This window comes from Trachinotus anak, unplaced genomic scaffold, assembly GCF_046630095.1.
Source record: "Trachinotus anak isolate AG129_WGS33_773 ecotype Australia unplaced genomic scaffold, CSIRO_AGI_Tana_v1 ptg000012l, whole genome shotgun sequence".
Lineage (NCBI taxonomy): Eukaryota > Metazoa > Chordata > Actinopteri > Carangiformes > Carangidae > Trachinotus > Trachinotus anak.
The window spans coordinates 6559936-6571082 of NW_027273863.1; the positions used below are offsets into that span (position 1 = coordinate 6559936).

An 11147-nucleotide genomic window follows, 5' to 3' on the forward strand; every position below is an offset into this window, starting at 1 on the left:
GTCCTCTGCCAGTCCATTGCCATGTCTCAAGCAAACAGTAGGGGGGAGGTGAATCTGTTGGGGATTAGCCTACACGGTCAGCGTACTGACCACACAACCTCACCGATGGCCACAGTCTGCAAACACCAAGGCACCAACAGGTAAGAAAACCCACTTTTGTTTTAGGTATTAATTTATCTAAAAATACTATACAATTCAGTTGCGATGAAAATGTGTGAGGTGGTGTTAAACATGTAATAGCTGAGCACATGCAGGGTATATTAGGCCAAGAAACTGTCAGGGATGATCTCCTGATCCCTCTACCACAACAGCCTGGGTCTGAGTCAAGTAAACACTCACCTAGGGTCAGTGTTACAACCCTTTACACTTACTGTGATAACCAATAGTTAGAATTTTCTGTCCTTAATAATAACAACATACTGGATATCATTGTTTGCTCTGCAAATTATTTGTCTAATTTTAGTCAAATTGTCCCACTGAACTCCAGTTTATTTCAGTTTATGTATCGAATAAGTCCCGATTCAACGTTGTGTCATTTGTAGACTTTAGTTTGTTGTATTGATGTCTTGTCTTACACTAGATCATGACTGTGTTATTTTTGTCCACCCTCCGCACAGTTTCTCAGTAATAGTGGTCACATTGTTAATCACTCTATTCATAGAGCACAGTAGGCAAAAGCCCAGTAGACAGGATTACTGGTCTGAGTTCACAGTTGGAGTGAAACAAGGACTTCCCACTTGCCAGCAGCTCATTACTAGCTGTGTTGTGTCCTCTGTCTGGGCATTAGTGCTTCTTGCGTGTAACAGGAGTATGTTATATGTCTGTCATTTGGTGCTTCACAGTCCCACAACATGAGTGGTTACAGTCTGTGAGAATGTACAATCTGCTACCGAGCTCTTCTGTCAGTTTTATTGATGAGGTTTTGTATGTGAATGAAATCTAATTAGTATTTTTGATTTATCTCCTCTTCTTATTTCCACTGTTTAGTTAGTAGCCTTGTGTGACACAGACAAAAACACACATCAGGGTCCTTTCTTCCATTTACCATGGCATCATTGGAGGAAGAGCTGACCTGCTCTGTGTGCCGAGACATCTTCAGCCAAGCCCACCCCCTGCCCTGTGGTCACAGCTTCTGCCCGCCCTGCATCCGTGAGGCCTGGAGCGGCCAGGGTGAGGACAGAGTTCACTTTTCCTGTCTCCAGTGCCAGGAGGACCACGGTGAAGTATTTTGTGATTGCTGCCCTCCCAAGGCAGAGAAAGGGCAGCTATCATTGGCTGTCAAGACCTGCCTGAAGTGTGAGGTGTCGTTGTGTGCTGACCACCTCCAGCCCCATCTGGAAAGACCAGCATTTAGCACCCATTTATTGGTGGAGCCTCTGGGAGACCTCTCCCAGCGAAGGTGCCCAACACACACAGAGATATTCCGCTACTATTGTGCCGATGAGAGGGTGTACGTGTGCAGTGACTGTCTGCTGGAGGGAGGCCATGTACAGCACAAAGTGAAAGCGCTGAGACAGGTGGAAGATGATCTGAAGGTGAGCTGGAATAAATATAAATCTGTGTTTTTATGTTTGTTTGTGCACCAGTGTGAGGCTGCTGAAATACTGAAAGTGTGATTTCACAGGTCATTCTCCAGACGCTGCTCAGAAAAGCAGTGGAAAAATTGAAAGATGGAGAGCGAATCCTCAAAGAGCATGAGAACATTGATTCCACAATGGCTGTAAGTAAAAATATTTAAACTTGGCCTCGCTCTACTGATGATATTTTTCAAATGTCAGATGGTCTGTTTATGTATTAATCACTGATTTGGCACCAACCAACAATCCCTCATTGCTGGTTGCAGGACTCTTTAAATAAGGACGACACCCAGGTGGAGCGGCTGGGCTCAAACCTGCAGGTTCAGGTGAAGAAGCTGGTGGTGGCCCTGAGGGAGATCACCAAGAGGGAGAGACAGCAGGTCATTGAGCGCATACAAGAGGACTGCTCCAAAGTGAGAGACGACATGAGCCAGACGCTGAGCATCCGGCAGTACCTGGCCTCACTGCTGGCAGAGACGGACCCCTTCCTGCTCATCTGGGTAAGACATGATGCTGAAGTGACACTCTTTACCTTTGTGTTATTGTATTTGTAGGGCAGTCACAGTAAATAATGATGATACAGTGTCAAAATTAACTGCAGATACACTATTGCCATTAAATTCTGTACAAACAGGATGTACAAGGTGAATCCTGGAGACTTTTCCTCCACCAGCATGTTTTTACTTATCCTGAGAAAAATCTCAACGTCTACTACATGGATTGGTGCAAATTTTTGTAGAGACATTCATGGTTCCCAGAGGATTATCCTAATGATTTAAGCCATCCCTTGACTTTTCTTCTATCCCCACCATGAGGCTGACAAATGTCACTACAGATATTGGATGGATTTCCATAAAGTCTGATACAGACATTAATGATCCCCTCAGTTTGGTGATCTCCTAACTTTTATCTATTGCCATCATCTGCAATAACCCCCCCCCCCATGACTTCCACTGTTTTATGTGATGTGTACTGGTAGATGCATGTTGATGAGAATATAAGACCTGTCAAAATACTTAAATCTTTTTAAATGGTACCAAACTGGTGTGAAGGTGTGTGATCAATGTTTTGGCAATTCAAATACGACAACTAATATACTGTTCACTTTGGTGCACAAATCTTATAAAGTATTTTCTGGATTGTATGTTAGGTGAGGTGAAAATTGCATTAATGTTTAAAATTTGAACCCATAGAGGATGCTGTCATCGAACAGTTTAAGCTCGTTAGTGCTTTAAAAGAGCCCAAGTAGCTACAGTACGCAGCAGAGGATGTTTACCATGAGTATTATTATTCATGCTGTCAACACGACAGCAAACTGTAAACAAACAAAACAAACTGTACAGAGCCACAGATGGGGTCAGTTGTATTGAATCTGAGTGACAGTTCAACCTTGCATTTGTTTGCTGTCTTATCCAACTGGGCTCATTCACAAGGGCATCTGTAATTCTTTGTGTAAATGAATCCTTTTTTGTCATATTTTTCTCATCTGTCCTTGATTCTGCTTTCCTCAGGCCTTTCAATCAGATGACACAAAGTAAGTCCAAAAGAAATCAGTGATGTTATATCCTCAGGTGTGTTTATGTGTGTATGTAGATACTTTATGCTTCCTATGAAATGTTTGTATGTATGTGGGAGATAGAAAGACAGCAAGACATGAGAAGAAAAGGACAAATGCAATGTAATGACTTGTGTAATGAAATAACATTTCATTACACAAGTCATACAGCTACTGTATATATGATCATTCTTTAAAATGATATAGTCTTCCTACTGTATGTGTTGTGCTCTCGTGTTCCAGGTTACTCGCTGACCTGAACAGCCCACTTTTCACCCCTGATGCCATCAGTCTGGACAGGAAGCATATATTGGAGGACATAGAGAATAAATATCGAGAGTTCATCACCGCCACCCTCCGATGTCTCAGTGACCTCAAGCGGGAGCTCTGTAAGTAGCAGAGGGATTCATATTGATCCATTAGTCTCATATCTATCCATTAAAAATGAAGGTGCAGCCAGTGCACACTTAGTTTAGCTTAGCATAAAGACTGGAAATGGTGGGAAACTAGCTCTGTCCAAAGGTGACAAAAATCTACCCACTGGCGCCTCTAAAGCTCAGTAATTAACACATCATATCCTGTTTGTTTCATCCTGCATGTAACGATCCTAAAACCATAACTTGTCATTTTTATACTTTGGTTTTTGTACAAATAAAACAAAGATAACAAAGATACAATGCGTTGAGCGAACTGAGAACTGTTGATAGGTTGATAGCTGTTTTCACCTGTTTCCATTTTTGTGCTAAGCTAAGCTAAAAGTCCCATGCTAGCTGTTTTCACTTGTTTTCCAGTTTTCATGCTAAGCTAAGGCTTAGCTTCATGTTTAACAGACAGATATGAAAGTGGCATCAATCTCCACATCTAACTCTTGCCATGAAGCAAATGACATAAATCCAAAAATATCCCAAAAATGTCCACCATCTTTCAAATTGTGGTTTGGTTTTTACTACTTAAGTACTACAAATGGTCTTCTGTGTGTGGTGACTGGGCATCAAGTAGAAATATTTCTCTTATTTTCTTAAACTAAAGAAAGATTTGTTGTTATTTTTCCGTACTGTAGATTCTGTTTTGCCCATCAAAATCTGAATTAACCAGCAAAAATTACCACAAATAATATAATTCAAGCAACTAAACAAGACAAATGTCATTTTATTTCCTTCTCCAACAGTAACCAGTCCTTTGACTCTGGATACAAACACTGCCCATCCTCTCTTGAGCATCGCTGATGACCTTCGCTCAGTGATGCGGGTTAAAAGCCGCCTGCCGTGCGCTGCTCACCCTGAACGTTTCGACCACTGGCCCCAGGTTCTCACTGTCCAGACCTTCTCGTCTGGTACTCACTACTGGGAGCTGGAAGCTGAGGGATTCTGGGATATTGGCGTCTCCTATAGAAGTATTGGACGGAAGGGGAAAGATGGCAACGCCTTTGGGAACAACAAGGTATATGTGACACCCAGTTGGATTAGTTGATAGCACTTAAACATATGTCACATTCTCATGAGCATTAATTTGTTTTTTTCATAAAGAAATGAATATAGGTGGGCGCCTCTAATGCCAGGGATATTTGTAGTACTGCCATATTTTCATGCCTGGCATCACTCTGAGTTTGTTTTTTCTGGCTTTGGTAAAACTGAAAAGGCTGTTTTGTTATAGGAGAAACACACGACCATCTTCCTGTGTTGTGCTGTAAAACAAAATTCTGTTTGTGCCTTAAGGCAACTCAATATTTTCCCATCAAATATACTCCTGTAGAGCAATTGAAGCCATTTTTGCTAAGGTTTCAAAATTGACATAGCACTGATTTACCAATGTTGAAATGCTACATATAGCACCTTTAATTATGAACTTCCTATTTTAGCCCATATGCCTCTGTTAAATCCACAGGTATCATGGAGCTTGACACAGCAGCATGACAGGAAGCTGGCTGCCTGGCACAACCGCAGAAAGACCCGCCTAACATACCAAATGACTGGCAACCGGGTTGCTGTAGCTGTGGACTATGGCGCAGGCACCATCACCTTCTCTGAGGTGGGACCATCTAACAATCTGACCCACCTCCACACTTTCACCACCACGTTCACCCAGCCGGTGTGCTTGGGCTTCGGACTCTACAAAGCTGAGCTCAACAGCCGCATCTCTATCATCAAAGTCTGAGGTGAAGGAAATGGAAAGGAGGCCAATGAGGATAACTCGACTGCCATTCCAAGACAATTCAGTGTTGATTAATTTTCCATATTTGGATCCACACGACTGTGGTGCTGGAACTTCTGCCAACTGGAACTTTTTAGCTGAGCTTGTCTTCTAAATGTATACTACTGAAAACTGTGAGCAGGTGATAGTGACATGGAAATTATTTCCAACACAGAACATTGCAAATGGACCATTGATGCATGAATATGAGAAGAATTTGATGGAAGAGCAAACGAAGACTCATTTGAAAAGGAACAGAAATGGGTTTTCACGGCAAGATTTCAAGATTATTATTTGCTTTTCATTCCACAGTGATTCAAAATGTAAGTGACTGACTTTTGAAAATACACTCTGTTGTCCCCTTTATTGGATAGACCTAGCTAAAACTGATGCGGTCTAAATCAACAGTGTTTAAATAAATACCAGATCCACGAAGGCCATAGTGTTCAGTTTTTGTTGATACTCTTTTAGAGAGGCTTTGATGCAACTTCATGGTCATTTTGGAGGTTCTGCTTTATGGTGCTGTTGAATTGTATTGAATCGGTGAATGTTTATGGGTTTCTGTTATGAATATAGTCATAAATGTGGGGACAAAAATTAAAGAAATTTTGTCCAGTGCTGTGTTTTTGGAGCTGTGCACAGGCCTACCTATGATACACTGAAAGTTAAAATCTGTTTATTTGTTTAATTGATGTCTAGCTGTGCCAATGCATTCTCCATCAGGCTGGTGAATAATGTATAATCCAGCCTTTATATCTGCTATAGTGTCTCATAAAAATAGTTACACATCTACAATGCTGTAAATGTTTTCATTCAGATGAAGGTGCACAAGCAGCCTTGATCCTTTTTAACTCTGCTTGAAGACACAAGAGAAGGAATCACTGATTTGATTGGATATTAAAGAAAAAAGGGAAAACAACTGCCACTCACTCGCTAACTGTACTCTTTGAAGTGTCTCTGATACCCAATTATCATCCTATTTTCTTTATTTCACTGTAAAGGTGAGTGGGCGGATGAAACATAGAGGGTGCGAAATAAGCAGACGGAAAGGGGGGTGGCTGAGAGAGAGAGAGAGAGAGAGAGAGAGACAGAGACACAGAGGGATTAGAGCATACTCTGTCTTGGCTACACTCAGACTGACTGCCGTACTGTGAAACAACGTGATACAGGAGCAAGTAAACCAGGATTTTTGACCATATTACAGTAATCCAGCTGGGGTTCTTTTCACCTGACATGGAAGACAAGCTTGTGCAGATGGAAACAGGTGATCATCTCTATTTTTCATTCACTTACAATAGTAGAATTATGGTCAGTTCATTTTAGAGCACTTGCTTTAAGGTTAATGATAGATCATTTTGCTCTGTGAACCATAGATGAATTAATGGTTTTCAAAAATGTACAATTGGAACTTAATTACATCAGCTGAAGGCAAAAGTGACTCTATTCTCCAACTTAATGTTACATTTCTGTGAGTTAAGACCATGGAAAGGCTGTTGAGCTTGAAGAGAGAATAAGATAAATTGCAAAAGTATAACTAGTGTATGTGTAAGTGTGAAAAAAAAGCACAAGTGAGAGAAACAGTGTGTGTGTTGTGTGAGGGAATGCGTGTTGAACAGTGCTAGGAGGGCGGGGGGGGGGGGGGGGGGGGGGGGGGATACGTGTAAAAGACAGATGGTCACTCAGTGGAGTTGTTCCCCTACTCCCTCTCTCTTTCTCACTCCCTTCTGGGTCCTACATCCTTCCCCTGTCACCTCTCCAGAATCTTACCTCATCTGTTTTTTTCCCTCACCTCCCCTCAACATCCTCCTTGCCACCATTTAAAGTCTGAGCTCGGATCTTCACTCACTTTGCTGAACCTTTATCTCTTCAGATCTTTTCTTCCCGTCCCCAGCTACTGCTCTTCTGCCGTCTTGTCTTATTTTTTGCTGAGGAAATCAACTTGAAAATATCAAGAGATTGTTTTCTGTGACTGTCACTCTGGCCCCTGTTGACACAGCACGTAGGACACTGGAGAGATTTGTGATTTGTGGAGGCAGACAAGAAAACCAGAAGGAAAAACACAAAGGCTATGACTGACAGCTATGGTCAGCGAACCATTCTGAGTTTCATTTGAATGTAATTTCATTTTGGGACACACCTGCTCCTTGATTGCTTAACCTCAGTGCAGATGGCACCAGCAAAAACTGCATAGAGGTTAAAGATAGAACCGTTTTTCTCTCTCTTTCTCTTTTTATCCAACTCTAAACTCTGAGAGAGAGTTGGATTTTAAAAGGACAATTTCATAGCATGTTTATTTACACTTCACTTTGTCCAAAGTGACACTTCTTCATAGCAGAATTTATTAGAGATTTTCAACTAAACAGCCTAGGATCAGTCATGCACCCCAGGTCAATCCACTTTGACCTCCCGCTACTGCTGGGTGTGCTCCTGTTGTGGGGACCTGTGGGGTCCAGGGGCCAGAATGACACAGAGCCCATCATCCTTGAGGGGAAATGTTTGGTCGTGTGTGACTCCACTCCTTCATCTGAGCCGGCTGGTAACGCCCTTGGCATGTCGGTCCGCTCCGGCTCTGGCCGGGTGGCCTTCTCCGCCAGCCGCCAGACCAACCACGAGCCCACGGACATGAGCAACCGCACCATGATCATCTACTTTGATAATGTGAGTTGGTGACCTCTGAAGTGTCTTTACAGCATTGTGAATTTAAAAAAAGCCCATTGTTGACACAAGATGGCAACCTAGTTCAAAAAACTATTGAACATAATTGGATCTTTTCATGGTGCCATAATGATAAAAAATATACAGATATAGATCATTATATCTCCATTCAGCTTCTGTAAGGTGTAAGTAAGTATTTTTAGACAGAAGGTTTCTGCCAATAAGATGCACATATGATTAGAGTTCTGACAGAGAGGGAAAATGCTAATGAGGTAAACACTGATGTTTTGGGCTCACAATGCAGCCGTCTGTCCACAAGACTGTTGGATTATGCTACATGGTCTGAATGCATTTTCATGGACTTTTTCAACTTTTTTTTGGAAATGGATATGTGAAAATATGACTCAGAAGTTTGGGAGAAGTCTGAGATATAACTGCATGGACAAAAATAATGTCCAACTGAGCCTGGAGTGAGCAGGTATATGGATAGTTAGAGGTGGGGTGGGGTATCTGTTTTTCACTGGTCACCAAAGGGCTTTTTTTCTCTGTCATACCTTGGGTGCCCTTTACTGTTTCGTGTATCATGTCACTTAACATCTGTTGGATCAGATTCTGGTGAACGTCGGCACTCATTTTGACCAAGAGAGCAGTGTCTTCCTGGCACCAAGGAGAGGAGTGTACAGCTTCAACTTCCATGTTGTAAAGGCCTACAATAGACAAACTATCCAGGTACAACACTTCAACTATACCTCTTGTTAATCAAGTGGATCCACACGCACTCTCTAAATCCCTTATGTTGTCTGCTTTAGGTCAGCCTGATGGTGAACGGCTGGCCGATGATTTCAGCTTTCGCTGGGGACCAGGATGTGACCAGAGAAGCTGCCACCAATGCCGGCCTGGTGATTATGGAGAAGGGGGATAAGGCCTACCTCAGACTGGAGAGAGGCAACCTGATGGGAGGCTGGAAGTACTCTACCTTCTCTGGGTTTCTGGTCTTCCCCTTGTGAGGAAGGTGGATGGAGAGCAGGTTGAAGTGTTGTATGGGTGTTAGGGGGAGAATTGGATGGAGCAGGAGTGAGAATGACTTAAAAGTAGGAGTGACGGAGCAGAGAGAGACATGAGGGATAAAGAAGCAGGAGAAAAGAAAGGTTTCAACCTGTAACTCATTATAAAGCGCATGAAAGAATGTGTTTTATGCAAAATACAGAGAAAAATGTTCAAATTAAAATAATTTTCACCAGAGGAAAAAAAGAAGAACAATGAATAAGTGGAAAAAAGAGGTTTGTCTGTGATTTTACTTTGCTTTGTCTCTGTGTATAAATATTTGATGGGTTCCTTTAAGAGATATTTTAATTGTGACGAAATTATAAAGTAGCCATGTGCAATGTGGGATCCTGTGCAAAGACTAGGTGAGAGCATCTGCCTTTTTTTATTCAAAATGTTTGAAACACTGCTGCGCTCCACATGGCATCCTGTCTAGCTTACAAATTTGCCAACCTTACCCATTATTCTGCTGTGTCGTATGACTGATGCCCCTCTATATGCCTGCAACAAATGTTTATTTACACAGAAATTTCTATTGAGGAGAAATATGAAAATAATAAAGTTGACCAAGTATATTACCATTACTAAATGTACAGGAGTGATTGGATTGTCAGACGTTTCTTTCCACAAACATGTGAAGACAGACAATGACTCTATTCCATGATACACTGCTAGATCAACATGCACACATATCATATCTGTAATACGCTAAAGGTGTGAAAGTTAAACATTCTCATGCATATCAGTACCTCTCCTCCCTCTCATTGTACTATACCTAGGGCCACGACAGCTGTTTGTAAATATAGCTCTCACCAGCAGAGTTGGCGTTGGCGTGGACCAAGCAGAGCAGCATGGGGCAGAGTGTAAGTGTGGTGAATAGCAGATACTCCTCGCAGGGCCACAGACAGATGGAAGCTTTGGCGAGCAGGCAGGCTCATCTCTGCAGGGCTGCCATGGATAAAGTGTGGTGCACTGTCACATGTAGTCATTTACGCTTCCCCGGTTCATGACCATCACCACCTCTCTCTCTCCATTCTCTCTGTCTGTCTCTCGCTCACTCTCATAGTCACTCCGCATTATTAGCATCATGCTTTTAAGATCATAGGATGAACTAAGTATTTCTAAAAATGGAGAACTATGACTTTAATTCATGGTGTCACTTTAATGCACTGACTGAAGAAATTTTAATGGTAATAGCAGGTAGACTTTGTGAACCTACTGTTTGCTCTCTGACCACAATGATCTTAGTCCCAATGCAGAACATCAGGGCCTCCCTAATGTCATTTTTCTACCATACATTGTCATTGAATTGATGCGTCTTAAGCTGAAATGGTGAATATGATACAAAGATTAAGACTGGGTTACCAGCTGAGCAAAGTGCAAGAATGGACTTGTGGCAATATCTTGTTTGGGAATTTGCAGTACTAAAACACAGTATCACCTGACGTGATTAGGGCCTTCGCATGGGCTTTATTACCTGATCTTGAGGCCCTGTGTCAAAGAGACTTTCATTATTCCAGTTTATTTTATGTGGTGCATATTCCTAAATTTGTGCTTAATCAAATTACCACACAACAACCCTGGGGGCATGTTCAATGTACAAATAGTGGAGGGAACAGGGGGTTAAAAGGGGCCCACTTCTGCCCGGCTGACCAACAGGGGGTTAATCTAGCCATATTTAAAATATAAAAACCGAGAATCTAATTAATAAAACAGCCACAGCGGCTAATAGTCATATTTCAGTCTGTGGGCGCTAGAGGGCGCCAAAACCCCTAATTACAATCACTCATGCGAGCAGTCAATTCATCACAGTGGTACCTGGAAGAAAGCTGTTATCAATATCTCTAAATGTAATAATAACTAACAAAATCCATCAATTTGCCCTCTGGTTATCGGTGTGCATTTCTACAAAGTAATAAATTAATTCTACAAGATATCTCCATTCATTTATTGGTGTCAACTGGTTCCTGAGCTGTGGCCACTGTAATAAAACGGTGAAAAAACTGATGGTGTGTCATTTACAAACAGCCCTGTTGCGTGTCGCACTCTATGAACCCTTAGAGATAATTAAAACACCGGGTTTTTTTTCCTCAGTCAGCTCTAACAGGCCTGCGCTCTCCGACGTG

The 11147-nt window shown here is 42.0% G+C and overlaps 2 protein-coding genes across 2 annotated transcripts; both read left to right on the forward strand.

Annotated features, from left to right (window-relative positions):
• Window positions 1-6241, forward strand: trim110 (tripartite motif containing 110). Its single transcript, XM_071492307.1, has 8 exons — window positions 1-140; window positions 988-1535; window positions 1625-1720; window positions 1844-2077; window positions 3089-3111; window positions 3376-3521; window positions 4301-4572; window positions 5017-6241. The coding sequence occupies exons 2-8, from the start codon at window positions 1047-1049 to the stop codon at window positions 5284-5286; spliced, it is 1530 nt and encodes a 509-aa protein (XP_071348408.1). The 5' UTR covers window positions 1-140; window positions 988-1046; the 3' UTR covers window positions 5287-6241.
• A 192-nt stretch (window positions 6242-6433) lies between these two features.
• On the forward strand, window positions 6434-9605 carry cbln12 (cerebellin 12). The gene is made up of 4 exons (XM_071492309.1): window positions 6434-6586; window positions 7193-7980; window positions 8587-8706; window positions 8787-9605. Exons 2-4 carry the CDS (start codon window positions 7699-7701, stop codon window positions 8982-8984), a joined length of 600 nt encoding a protein of 199 aa, XP_071348410.1. The 5' UTR covers window positions 6434-6586; window positions 7193-7698; the 3' UTR covers window positions 8985-9605.
• Window positions 9606-11147: the final 1542 nt, after the last annotated feature.

Coding starts and splice junctions, on each gene's coding strand:
- trim110 (XM_071492307.1), top strand. CDS start 1,047: ATGGCATCATTGGAGGAAGAGCTGACCTGCTCTGTGTGCCGAGACATC. Junction 2,078..3,088: donor ACCCCTTCCTGCTCATCTGG/GTAAGACATGAT, acceptor TGCTTTCCTCAG/GCCTTTCAATCAGATGACAC. Junction 3,112..3,375: donor TTTCAATCAGATGACACAAA/GTAAGTCCAAAA, acceptor CTCGTGTTCCAG/GTTACTCGCTGACCTGAACA.
- cbln12 (XM_071492309.1), top strand. CDS start 7,699: ATGCACCCCAGGTCAATCCACTTTGACCTCCCGCTACTGCTGGGTGTG. Junction 7,981..8,586: donor TGATCATCTACTTTGATAAT/GTGAGTTGGTGA, acceptor CTGTTGGATCAG/ATTCTGGTGAACGTCGGCAC. Junction 8,707..8,786: donor ACAATAGACAAACTATCCAG/GTACAACACTTC, acceptor TGTCTGCTTTAG/GTCAGCCTGATGGTGAACGG.